The sequence below is a fragment of the Mus musculus genome, chromosome 17 (genome assembly GCF_000001635.26).
Source record: "Mus musculus strain C57BL/6J chromosome 17, GRCm38.p6 C57BL/6J".
NCBI classification, from domain to species: domain Eukaryota; kingdom Metazoa; phylum Chordata; class Mammalia; order Rodentia; family Muridae; genus Mus; species Mus musculus.
The window spans coordinates 83,477,392-83,491,130 of NC_000083.6; the positions used below are offsets into that span (position 1 = coordinate 83,477,392).

The 13,739-nt window shown below is 47.4% G+C and overlaps 1 protein-coding gene and 1 long non-coding RNA gene across 17 annotated transcripts in view; one reads left to right on the forward strand and one right to left on the reverse strand.

Annotated features, from left to right (window-relative positions):
• Positions 1–2,970, forward strand: part of Eml4 (echinoderm microtubule associated protein like 4) — a 129,432-nt gene extending 126,462 nt beyond the window's left edge. For 8 of the 16 annotated variants that reach the window (XM_006525155.3, NM_001286567.1, NM_001114361.1 and 5 more), the window contains one exon: positions 315–2,970. In XM_006525155.3, coding sequence (XP_006525218.1) covers positions 315–776 — 462 coding nt within the window. In that variant the 3' untranslated portion in view covers positions 777–2,970. The remainder of the gene's footprint in view (positions 1–314) is intronic. The other 8 variants (XM_006525157.3, XM_006525158.3, XM_006525161.3 and 5 more) reach the window with 1 other exon arrangement.
• On the reverse strand, positions 2,839–12,505 carry LOC115488798. The gene is made up of 2 exons (XR_003952357.1): positions 8,887–12,505; positions 2,839–5,307 (listed from the first exon to the last, which is right to left on the reverse strand). It is a non-coding gene; the product is annotated as an uncharacterized LOC115488798 (long non-coding RNA).
• Positions 12,506–13,739: the final 1,234 nt, after the last annotated feature.

The window sequence follows — 13,739 nt, forward strand, 5'->3', positions numbered from 1 at the left end:
ATGCTAGAGGATGGGCGATTCTTAGTGTCCTGTTGTTTCTTTCTGAGTCAGGATCTTTTAGCCTTGAGTTCATAGCACTCCTCCTGCCTTTGACTCACAGGTACCATTACAGGAGTGCACTTCCAGACTCTCATTCCTTTTAAAGAAATAAAAAAGGAAGCTCTTCCCAGGTCCGTTCCTCAGCTCTGATGTCTCCTAGCACAGATATAAATGAACCTGTTTTCATAATCTGACTTAATCTCCCTGGTCATCTCTATTGCTGTGAGCAGGCATGTAAAAATGAGTTTAATTTTCCCATCTGATTTATTTTCTAGGCTCCCAGTCACAAGTACAGTGCCCACAGCAGCCATGTGACCAACGTCAGTTTTACTCATAATGACAGTCACCTAATTTCAACTGGTGGGAAGGATATGAGCATCATTCAGTGGAAGCTTGTGGAAAAGTTACCTGTGCCTCAAAACGAGGTCATAACAGACGCCAGTGTGACCAAAACCCCTGCCTCTTCCTCTGAAACTGCCAGGCCGTCTAACTCTCCTCCACTGCCTCCTTCTCTACCGTTAACTGGGACGGCTGAAGAGGAAAGCAGGATGGGCAGCTCCCCCACACTAGTGGAGAACAGCCTGGAGCAGATCGCAGAGCCCAGCGAGGAGCAGAGCGAGTGGGGTAGCGAAGACCTTGGTGTGGTGATTGATGAAGAGCCTGCTAGTGAGTTAAGTGAGACACAGGGAGCAACTGAGCTGCCTGAGGAGGAGCGAGGCATAACACCCCTGTGCTAAAACCCAGGCTGCAGGGCTCCTCTGCCACCCGTGACCCCGTGACGTGATGGGGCCAGGTAACGGGCCGGGCAGTGGTGAGGTCACTGTGAATGGAGGTTTGTTTCCCATGAGATCGGACACTGTCCGCAGTCCGATATGCCACCAGTGAGCTAGAGCAATCCAGGAGACTGTTTGGTAGATGTTCACAACTTCACCAAACTTAAATAGCAGGAGGAGACTGGCAGGTGAGTGTGTCCAAGAAATCCACATTTGTGCTGCAGATACTGGAAACCAAACTGCAGCTGCAGCCATTGGAAGAAACCTGTTACCTGAATGCGATTTCCTCCATTTTCTCAACAGCTGGAGGCCTCTCAGGCACCATCGCTCGAGTGGCTGCTGGCTCTCAAGCTGCCATTTTTTCCTGATGCAAAAAATGAAAGCAGGCAAAAGTGCTGTCATTGTGATACCGTCCCACTCAGATGTCTAACGGGAGCTTGCTTAAGGGGAATGTTAGCATTGCCAAGTGCGATGGTGTTGCCTTTCCATGGGATATTGCATTTTCTTACACTACCCGAGATGTCCAGACGTGCTTGGTAGGAGGCTACTCCCTAGGTGCTGCCTTTCTAAGTTCTGACGAGGAGCAGCCCTCAGTGGCTTGTGTACAGATTGCTCTATCCCAGAAGCAAGCCTTGGTTTGTTGAAGAGCTTTTCATGTATAGTAAACCATGATTCTGAGAGAATCGATTCTCCAAGGAGTCCTTCACTGGCCTAAACATTCTGTAATGTTGGGCATTCAAGGGAATGGAAGAAAACAAACCACATGCCTTTAACAGATGAACTGTAATGACGACCTGCTAACTGCTAGCCTTCAGCGCTATCTGTTCCCTCACACAGTCGCTAAGTGGTCAAATTGGTGCTTGAAATTCATTGGTCTAGTTGTAATTTTTATACAAATTACACCAAGAGATAAGATGTCTTTTTTTTACAGAAGTGTAATAGTCACAGTGCCGCTTATAGGCTGCACGCACCCCTTGCGGATGTGCTATCTGTGGGCATTTCCTCCTCCTGTGAGCCTTGCAGCCCTTGTATGGCGGCTTTGGTCTGGGCAGTGCATGTGTTAGTAGTGTACGTGGGCAGGTCGGGCTTTCTAAGCTTTGTCAGATAACTATTTTTCCTAAGTATGTGTTTCCTACTCCAGTGATTGACAAGTGTGCATTGCCTATGTTTGTTTATACTTTAATTACAAAACTATTTTTTTTAACTTCCTACATTGTTTTCCTACTTTTTTGTTGTTGGATTATGTAACTTTTCCTAAGTTCAGAAGTCTTAAGTGTGCAAGCGTTTATGTGACCGTGCCATTCCAGAGTGCATCAGAACTGTCATCCCTTCCAGGACCTTCTCAGGAGTAACACATCAGGTATGTCATCAGCGCTGGGAACCGTGAACGCCAAGGACACTCGCCACTATTCACACGCTGTGCCGAGGGTGTGTGGAGGGACAACAGAGAGCAGTGTATCTGAGTAAGATGCACACATCGAAGTGCGTTCAAAGTCTGTGTCTAGGTATATATGTCCGTGTAGCTCTCTCCTTTTGTTTACAGCTTTTTTTAATTAAGTGGAAAAAATAAAAATAAAAAATCCTCACCTCAACATAGGTCTCTTTCAAAGGGAGATTTCAAGCCACCTGACTTCTTCAGTTTAGTCTTCACCCAGGGTCAGAGCGCACAGCTTCAGGCATCTCTGTCCACCAGCTAGCAGTGGAGATGAAATCAAGACCTTGCAAAATGGATACTAGGAGATGAACAACAATTCAACGTGCTTCTCTCAGTGCCTGGAGGATGCAGCTCTCCACACGCAGGGACTTTATTTGGGGACATCTGTCACCTTTGGGGTTGCCATGGCCAATGAGATTTATAATCATGATCCTCTTGGGTGGTAGTTCCAAAGACACTACTAATGTGCAGAGAGCGCTCCGGCCTCTGGTGCTGGCCACTACTGTTTCCTGTCAGTCAGATCTGTGATAATGGTTGGAAGGATGTGGGATTATGAAACTGCTTTTGTTTTGTTGGGTTTTTTTTTTTTTGTTTTGTTTTGTTTTTAGAAAACTTGTGAATGAAAATGAACCCAAGTGTTTCACGTGAAGATGAGCCATTTCTATCATGCATTCCGATGTCATGGCAGAAAATTTTGAAGATAAAAAAATAAGATAATCAAAATGTTTCCTTTGCCTTTGTTTGGTCTTGGTTGTCGGAGACAGTCTTGTTATGCATTCTAGGCTGGCCTTAAACTTGTGACAATCCTCCTGCCTCAGCCTGGAATGTTACTACAGGCATGCCCTACATGCAGTTCTTTGGTTTTTCCATGTATCCTAAGTAGGTTTCTTCTGGTACTTTCTGTGACTACCCAGATATGAGAAGGTATAGTAGTGGAGAAGGAGACACCAGTTGACTGCTGTTGTAGACAAACTCCTGGTAGCAAGAAACCTCATGCCAGCAGGGGACAGTGCAACTTCCGCTTGCTTCTTCTCTGTGATGTTGCTAATATCTAACACTGGCTGGTCCTGGTAATTACCCAGTTACCTACCTGACCTGGCTGCTTCCTGTTGCTGGTGTTTGAAGGCCTGTACGAAACAGGTTGGCATGCCTGTAGTCTCCCTTTTGGCTCAGCAGTACATATCCTCCATACAAGTTGACTACGGCATTTATAGTCATGGAAATAAGGGGTGAGGGGGCCTGGTAGTTATCTTACTCAGCTTCGATGACTGCACATTCACAGCTGTTCATACAGACTCAGCCATGAGAGGATTCCCTTTTTTAGTCAGGTGTGGTAACAGACACCTTTAATCCCGGGCTGGGGAAGCAGCAGAGACAGTCCCAGTCAGTCCCTGTATGGTCAAGGCCAGCAGGGGCTACATTCCTGAGACCCTTCCTCAGAAAAGGAAAGGGAGAAAGCCCCCATTTCAGCTGGACAGAATGCCTAAAGCATCAACATTGGATAAGTGGAATGACTAGGTTTTAAAAATAAATGTAGGGGCTGGTGAGATGGCTCAGTGGGTAAGGACACCCGACTGCTCTTCCGAAGGTCCGGAGTTCAAATCTCAGCAACCACATGGTGGCTCACAACCATCCGTAACAAGATCTGACTGACTCCCTCCTCTGGAGTGTCTGAAGACAGCTACAGTGTACTTACATATAATAAATAAAAATATTTAATAAATAAATAAATAAATAAATAAATAAATAAATAAATAAATAAATGTAGGAAAGAAACTATAGGGGAATCGAGTTTTCCGGGTATTGAGGTTGCTGTGGCTACATAGTTTACAGGTGCTGTCTCCTGCTTTAGAGCAGTTACGTGTGTGGGCTTTTTATGCGAGGGGTAGTTTTGAATTTGGTATATATATGTGTGTGTTTTGTTTTACTTTTGGACATTCCTTGTGGAGGCCCAGGCTGACATTAACATTGTCTCGGCCTCCTGAGTGCTTGGATTGCAGGCGTGCACCACCACACTAGTGAGGGACTGCTGTGGAGGAAGACCTGCTGCAAGCCGACTGGGCCATACCCACCTCGGCCGTCAGCTGCTGTGGAGCCTTAGCTGAAAAATCAAGGCAGGGCAACCAGCCAAAAGCAAGAGTCATGCCAGGACTGCACGCTTACAGGCCCAAGACATCAGAGAAAGCCTACACGGGAACAAGGAGGCTCTAACAGTGTCAGGCTCTGATACTGCAGAGGAAATGAGAGGAACCAAGGAGGGGGCCACCTTCAGACTCCTTGCCCAAGAGGATGCATTCCCCAGACATGTTACACGCATGCTGTCACTGCTGGGCTCTGCTGCAGAAGTCTCCGGGACTGCCCCAAGCTCACACCCAAGAGCCTAAAAGCACATAGGATCCAGGTGCTTTTCCAAAAACATAGAGGCTGCAGCCTTCCCTCTGAGCTACCAGATTCACCTTTCACAGGGCCCCTTGAGTTCTTTGCTAGCTTCACCTACCAGTCCCCATAACCACCAGACTCTTTCAGAACAACTGTCCCATCCTGGGAGTGCCATAGACACTTCAGTGGCAGTGGCCGGCCCCAGAGCGCATCATGAATTAATTCTTCATTAGCCCTTGCAACAGTCCCAAGTCTCATTGTTACCATTGGATAGACCAGGAACAGAAGAGCCCAGTCACTTAGATGACCAGTGACCACCACTTGAAGGCTCTGTCCATGCAGCCAGCTCCTTTGCTCCCACCTCCAGATTACACTGAGATGGGCGGTTGCTCCTAAGAGACACTAGATGGTTAGCCAGCTAAAAACAACTCTGAAGGACCCTATAAAGAAGAGGGCAAACTAGTGATGGCCAGGGGCAATGAAGGAGAGCTGGTATTATGACCAAGTCACAGGGACCCCAAAGGCCACCAAGGAGCCAATGATACAAACACATAAGAGCCTTTATTACAAGCTCATGAGCAAGGTCTCTCTCACCAACCCTGTGTCAGCGGGTCAGAGTCTAGGTGCAGGGTATTTATTGGTAGTTGTAGCAGTCCATTGGGCATGGAAAACTGGGTTTACCTGAAATGAAAAGGGATGGGCTGTGAGAGAAGGATGAGACCAAGACAAAGGTTCTGATCAAGGCTCCAAGTTTAATATTCAGCACTGTGTTTATATAGGGAGAACCCACAGACCCATACTTTGTTTCAGCTGGATTATGTTGCAAAGCAAGCTCAGTGGGCAGTCTACACCTCTAAGTTCTTGTAGGAAACTACGTGCTGAGAGGCTGACAACTCCACCTAGGTCATGTAACCCATTCTAGCAAGCACTCAAGGTCTGTTTAGCCTGCACAAGGCTGGGAGAAGGGCACAGGTAGTTACAACAAGCTTGGAGAATTTCTATACGGGTCAGCAAGTTAATATTTTAAAAATTGCTGGGGCTGGAGAGATGGCTCAGCAGTTACGAGTGCTGACTGCTCTTCCAAAGATCCGGAGTTCAAATACCAGCAACCACATGGTGGCTCATGAAATCTAATGCCTCCTTCATCAGGCAGTGGTGGCGTATGCCTTCTGAAGTGTCTGAAGACAGCTACAGTGTACTTACATATAATAAATAAATCTTTTTTTTTTAATTGCATTTCTGGTGTAATCTGCAGGAACTGAACATAGGGGTAAAACCATGTGACAAACCGGATGGCTAGGTTACCTCTCCTCTGCAGGATCTTATCTGTATGTACCTTGACCCTGCTATTGGGATATGTGCTCAAGTGGACTTTGTGGTTTTCTTCCTGGAATTGGGAGTTTAGCCCCTGGTCTAGCACAAAAATGGAGTTTTTTCAAAAACTGAGTTATTTGGGCTTTTTTATACTGGGACTACAAAAGAGTGGTACCAGTTAGGAGGAGGTAGCACACGCCTTTTATCCCAGCTCTTGGGAGGGAGAGGCAGGCAGGCCTCCATGAATTCAAGGCCAACCTGGTCTACAGAGCAAGTTCCAGGACAGCCACGACTACACAAAGAAACCCTGCCTCGGAAAACCAAATATATACATATATATGTACATATACATACATATGGATAAGTCTTGTCATAAAAAAAAAAAAAAAAAAAAAAACAGGTAATGCCAAAGATGGCAGCCTGGACCCTGTTCCTTCCTGATTTCACGAGGGGCCAAGCACAGCAAACTCTGTGGCCTGTCCCCTGCAGCTGTCACCCCTACAGAGTAAAGCCACCTACACTCAGGCAGTGGCTGCTTTTCCTAAGTCACCATGGTAACTGGTGCAAAGAGAGGGTGATGGGCTTTGGGCAGGACCTCCCGGCCATCTCAGTATGTCTGCTCAGAGGGCTAAAATCAGCACTTTGCAGTTCTTTCCTTCTGGCTGACTCTTTACCCACATTCAATGCTTTCACTAGTTATATGAGGTAGACTTTGTCATATTGAAACTGAAATACCAAACTGGCAATGTTTATAAAAAAGATGAAGATTCAAGAAGGCTTAAGGAAAGCAGAAAAGGACCCCAATCTGCTCTACTGACTCCTCGTTCTCTCTCCAACCTGTTATAACTGTCCTGATAAAACTGCCTCCTTGCCGGGCAGTGGTGGTGCACGCTTTTAATCCCAGCACTCAGGAGGCAGAGGCTGGCCGATTTCTGAGTTCAAGGCCAGCCTGGTCTATAAAGTGAGTTCCAAGACAGCCAGGGCTACACAGAGAAACCCTGTCTCGAAAAACCAAGAAAACAAAACAAAACCTGCCTCCTCTCTGCACTACTCCCTTAAGTAGCTTCCCTTTCCTCTCTTGTGACAGTTGGGCAGATCCTATTCTGTCAAATCTTTCTCTGATTCATCACTTTTCTGACAACTAGACATCACTTTCAAAAATGGGTGCTTCCTTGTACAAACTAACTTTACCTCCACTGTTGGAGATTAAAGGTGTGTGCCAAGGGCTGAGCCACACCACAACTAGAAACGGGGGGGGGGGGGGGGGGGTGTTGTTGTTTGGTTGGTAGGTTGACTTCTTTTGTTTTTTTTTCAGTAAATGACATCATTTTTGAGTTCACAGTATGATTCTGCAATATATTAGTGGGGCCATTTTAAAACCCAAAACCTGGGAGATTGTCTCATGTAGTCAGGTTGACTCCAAGCTTGTTTGTTCTATAGCTGAAAACAACATAAAAGAATCTTGTGCATCCACCTGCTCAGTGGGTGCTGAGCTCACAGGCACGTGCCACCAACTACAGGCCTTCTCCATGCTTGGCAGACTTTCTACCAATTCACCAAACTGCACTGACAGCAAAGCCTTTCTGTGCTTCTCTGACCCCATGTGTCTCTGACCTTGTGCACCAAAGGTGCCCTACCCCAAGTCATCAGATGACTTGGTGAAACTGGGTGGCATCTGTTGCTTTCCTGCCTGCTTTGCCATCACAGGTGTCTCAGAGAATTTCTTGCCATAGTGGCATCACAAAGGGATCTAGGGGTGAACTTCTGAGGTATGACACAGGTCACTGGTGGCAACCCAAGCCCTCTGACCTCATCTGGTCCATCCCAGTGATACATGTTGACTTGTTCTCATCCAAAATGCTTGGGGCCAGAAGTATTTAAAGGTTCAGGCTCTCTTGGTATTTTTTGTTTGCATACAAATTCATACACATAATGAAATATCAATGGATGAGATTCGAGACTAAACTTATATATATACACGGCTGGAAAGTAATTTTACACCTTAAATGTCTGCATCCTGAGTATGGTCTGTCATGTGAGGTCAGGCATGGATGGAGCCTTCCTCCCACTGGTGGCATCATCGTAGTAATCAAGAAGTTAGAAGTTTCAGGTTTGCCCAGTCTGTAGCAGTTCCCACTTCCCGCAGCAAATGGGGGACATGGCCATGGCTGTGCCGTGTCACTAGTGAGGCAAGACATCCTGTTTTGCTCCAAGAGGCACTGTTCACTTCTTATTCTTGGAACCGTCTCCTAAAGCCACCCCTGGCCCTGCTTTCCTAAGTGCCTGGCCTGAGCCATCTTCCTTTTTTGAGAACTAATCAAATGAAGGAGGATGAAGGATGAGCAGCCTCGTGAGGCTCTGCATAGCTGAAAGAGACCACCAGCTTTCTCCCAAGTGACTGCGTTGCAGGAAAAAAACCTGTTTTGTGTGACCTACTGTTCACTGCCTCAGTGTATCTCATCACCAGAATCATTAGCAAAAATGTTTGCTGGGCCTTGACATTTTCCATTTAGAAGATGAATTAATTCTGAACAAAGCCAAGAATCCCCTTAGTAGGAAGAGACACAATCCCAGAATCCTCCACCCCCACCCCCCCCCCCAGCTAGTAGATCAGCCCTCTGCCCCGGGGGGGGGGGGGTGAGGAATCTAACAGAAAACTCTAACCAGTCCCTCCATTATGTCATGTCGTTGCTGTCTGTAGAAATCACTAGATCTCTGTCACCAAGTGAGCCTTCTGGCCATAGTGACAAAGACCCAGTTTTAGCTGCAGTAATTACTTGGATCCTGTTGAAGTGTCGCCTGTGGTAGACGGAGGTGCTGCCTCAGCTTCTGGCCCCATGAGAAAAGAGCAATAAAGAAAGTTTGGGACTCTGCCTCAGTCTGCTCAGGCAAGGCCGGCCTCTGTGGCTATGAATGAATGGCATTCGCCATCTTGATTCATGGTACCTGAAAATCTGTCCCCTTGGGAGCACAGCAGTGTCTGTCCTGGTCAAGCAACGGGACACGCTGTTAGGAGCGCCAGGAGAGGCCACAGCTGGCTCCAGTAATGAAGCTGCCATTCACAGTCAACAAAGCTGAAGTCATTTCCCTGGGAAACACATTAAGATAGAAGAGTTTTCTTTATTAAATCATAGTAGTTGGTTCCTTTTTTCATTAAACATTAACGAAGTTAAACACCGAGATCTGTCTAAGGGGGCACTGAGGAAGCCAGATACAAAACACAGGAGACTTCATGGATACACCTTCTCCCTGTGGATCTCAGCAACTGCTTGCCCACACATTTCCCTCGAACCATATACAGTTTAAACAGTGACACCTCTTCCATTCTGGGGCCTTGGCCCCACCTCTGTCTGGAGAGCTGGGGGTGTTAAAGCAGGCTGGATCATCACTCCATGAGCTCTGAGGGCAGACAAAGGGTCCCCATTCTGTCTCCAATACCCCACAACAGAATCAAGGATGGCGGCATAGTATGTGCCTTGGAGGGCACTGGCTATGGAGATGAAACAAGTCCCTCAGCACAAAGTTGGGGTACCTACTCCAGGTAACCCCAGATTTGCTTACTGAAGACCTGCAGAAAAGGCCAGATAGGGGAGCCCCATGAAGAAGCACAGAAGACTTGTGGAGAGTGAGAGACATCCTAGGGAGCCAGAGAATCAACGAGGAAAGCCAAGCCAAGGCTTCACAACCCAACATCTGGGTCAGCTGGTAGCACTGCTGTGCATCCAAGCTTCCGAGCATGGAGACAGAGGCAGAACTGAATTCTCCCATGGAGTTAGGCTGCCTGCTCCAGTCTGGTCACCAACTACCCATTCAGACCACACTGAGGTTCCTCTGGACCTAAAGCACCAGAAGACAGGGAGGGAGAAGAGACACTCGGGCAAGTTATTATGTGTTCTCACCCTGTGCACCACCCACATACACATGATAATTCATTTTAAAGGCCTACCATATATAGCTGCCTTCCTGAGCCACTGGTACCAGGACTCAGGATCTCAGCAGCCAAGAAGGACCAATGTTACATGGGCCTCATGAGTTCTGGGGGTCTGGAGCTCACCTTGAGGAACCCTGTGTTGGCATAGACGTTAGCATGAGTTATAACACATCGGATCTGTAATCAACTGGAAAGAGACAGAAGTAAACTATGCTGGATTACCAGGAGTCCAGCAGCACTCAAGAAGCTGTCTTCTGCTATGGACACTACATCCAGCCGCCCCAGCCCCAAGCAAGGTCACCAGCACTCAAGAATGAGCACCCATAAAGGCTCAGAGTGAGCAAGGCCTACCTCAAACAGCACAGCATCCTCTCCATCTGACCTCACAGGGCTTCCTAGAACACCACTAGGCTTGCCTAGGCCACCTCAGCTCTCCCTTCACTTTACTTTAGCCTCTCCCGACACCCCGTGGCCTCTGTCCGAGGCTCAGTTCTCCCCCAACATCTGTGAGCAAGTCCCAAAAATGGGAGCTTCAGGCAGCTGGGCATGTACAAAGTTAGAAAACCATTTCCCAAGGACTACTTCAAGGAAGAGATGACACAGCCCCCCCCCCCAAGTATAAACAAAGGCTCCTCTGTACGAGTCTGCCTTAATTAGAATGGCAGGTCGTTGAGAGCAATTTAATGTTGGTTCATGAAAGGTTAATGAAATTCATGCTTTGGAAGTGTTGAAGACAACACAGACTTAACCAGAAACACAAATCTAACCTTTATTCTCTTTAATTATTCGGTCAGAATAATTTCCTTGGAGCTGGATTAGTCTCAAGATGGTTCTAATTAAACACCAGTGAACTTTGAAATCAACATCAACTCATTGAGATGCAACTCAATTTTCAAATTAATCTGCTGTGTAACCCAGAGGGTTGGTGGCCTGGATGAGGGCGGGGAGAGAGAGGGAAAGCTTTGAACCACTAGGGTATGCTTGGCTTTAGCCTCCAGTGGCAAAACCCTTCTATAACCCTCACTTGTACCATCCCAAAAGCTGGGCTAACCTGTGCCATCAGGTTTGTGGCCCCTGGCCCCGAAGTCCCCACAGTCCCCACACTCCCTTTCATTCAACATCTATCTACTGCCTCCCCTAACTTAGTCCATTACCCCCTCCCTATTTCCCTCCCTCCCCTTATTTCTTCTGCCCTCCACCACCACCACCCATCTCTGCCCTCCCTCTCTCTTCATCTCAGAGTCTGGCTAGCTGTGCTCTGTGTTTTCACAACTTTTTCCCACTGATGGGAAGCAAAGCCACCATTTCCCATGACCTGTGGTGGCTTCAGCTGCGTTCCATCAGAAGGTGACATGTGCAGTGACCAGAGATTCCAATCTGGCAAGTACATGTTGGGCTGGGTGGAAGGCCTGTCCTTTGGCCCAGAAGCAAAGCCATGTGATCATGACAAATATCAGTGACCACAGTAAAGGTTGGGACGAGGGAAGGCACAGTGTTCTGGGTGGGCTGTTCAGAACACGAGGAAAAAGATGTTATCTAAGGAATTCTTCTCCTAGACACCCTGCATGGCCCTTGTGGGCCATTTGTGTTTTGCAACAGTCCCCTTGGAAATCCTGTAACAGAATTCAGAACAGAACAAGCAGAACAAAGCCAGAGGCAATGCCACCTTCCAAGCCACAAACAGGCCAGGATGACAGCAGCCAGCGGCAAAGACTATATTTCATCCAGTCCCTCCTAACATAGAAGAGTCTAATGCAACCTGAGTTCCCTGAACACGAGCCCAAGGCTTGCCCTCATCAGCTAGGTTTCCCCGACAGACTGTAGCCTTCGGTGAGCAAACCCCCACAGCCATTTGATTCTCCACACACCAGCACTACAAGCACCCCACACAGGACCCCGTACAGGATGGGTTCTGGCCATGTGTTCTCAGAAGCCCACAGCTGAAAACAGGCCCAGAAATGATTTTTAAGGACACTTCCTTCCATCCATCCCTGGGATTGCTTATCTAAGGCTGCCATCTGGCTCACTTCTGAGGCTCAAGCATTCGCTAGGTCAGGGGAGCAAGAATAGACCAGTGAGCCTGGCGGGAGGTGCACCAAGGATAAAAGGACTACACTGTAGCCGGGCTCGGGCTCGGGCTGGACACAGTAGCAGGAAGCCCTAAAGTCAGGTTTCCAGGCTGCTCAACTGTAGGAAGGGTAATTAGAAGCTGAGGACTCAAAATTATTGCCTTCCTGTGTCAAGCAAAATGAACCGGGAGACATTTAAAATTTTATACATGTGAGTATTTACATGTATATATTCATAGGTTATGTGTATGTGGGTATTTATATATGTGTATTTGTAGGTTATGAAAACCAGGAATCATGAGAGGGGAAGAGAAAGCTTAAGGGAGGGAAAACTAGGGTAATGAAGGATATGTGATGGGATGAAGGATACATAATGGGAGGGGCCTAAACTAGCTGCTCTTCATCAGACTGAGACTCAGTTCCCTGCACCCACATGGAGGCTCCCAGCTATCTGCAACTCCAGCCCTAGGGGCTCTGACGCCCTCTTCTGGCCTCTTCCAGCAACAGGCTGGTATATAGTGCATATATATACAAACACATGCATGCAAACACTCATATACATAAATTAACACTTTTTTTAGAAAAAAAAGAAAGTATATGGGGAAGTTAAAAGGGAAGGAAGGAAGGAAGGAGGCAGTGTTCAAAAGTATGACCAATAGCCAGGCGTGGTGGCACACACCTTTAATCCCAGCACTCGGCAGGCAGAGGCAGGCAGATTTCTGAGTTCGAGGCCAGCCTGGTCTACAAAGTGAGTTCCAGGACACCAGGGCTATACAGAGAAACCCTGTCTCGAAAAAAAAAAAAAAAAAAAAAAGTATGACCTATGTGGTAGTTGAAAGAAAATGGCCCCAGAGGCCCATAGAGAGTGGCACTAGAGTGGCACTATTAAGAGCTGTAGCCCTGTTGGGGTAGGTGTGGCTTTGTTGGAGAAAGTGTATCCCTGGAGGTGGGCTTTGAGGTCACAGAAGCTCAAGCCTGGCCAGTGTGTCACTCTCTTCCTTTCTGCTGCATGTGGATCCAGATGTAGGACTCTCAGCTCCTGCAGCACCATGTGTGCCCGCATGTCACCATGCTTCCCACCATGGTGATAATGGATTAAAAAAAAACAAACAAACAAACAAGCAAATCTGAATGGTAAGCCAGCCCCAGTTAAATGTTGTCCTTTATTAGAGTTGTCTTGGTCATGGTGCCTCTTCACGGCAACGGAAACCCTAAGACAACGCCATAATGAAGCCCACTACTTAGTATGTTCACCTAAAGGGTTAACTTAAAAACTTGCTATCTTTTAAGGGTACCCTTGCTTGGACACCCATGGGGTCTTAATACATCCTGGAACTGAAGTGGGAAAAATACCACTTGAAAGGAGAAGGCTACACTGAAGAGTTGGTTAGCATCTAACCTAACCATATGACCTGGGGAAAGTAAAGAGACTGAAGGTCCGAACTCTGTTAAGGGGCAGCTCACCCGACAGCAATGAGAGAGCCTTGTCTGGGAACCCAGGAACCAACCTGGCAAGAAGCCAAAGCTTGGGGAATGGCTCTGAGCCTATGGTTAGGAACAAGATCGGGAAGGCCTGGGCAACTATCCTGCTTTGGTCCTGTGTCCTCAGACTGCTGACTGCTCAGTGAAGGCCCCCAATAGGCCAACAAGGTGTCCAAGACTGGGATTTAGAGCTGGGTTCTGCTGGCTAGATGGCCATTTCCACATGTGTGAGATGAGAAAGAGAGCCTGCCCTGCAGACAGAGCATCAGCTAGCTGCACAGCCAAGGCACACCACAAGGGACAACTGCCTTATCCTG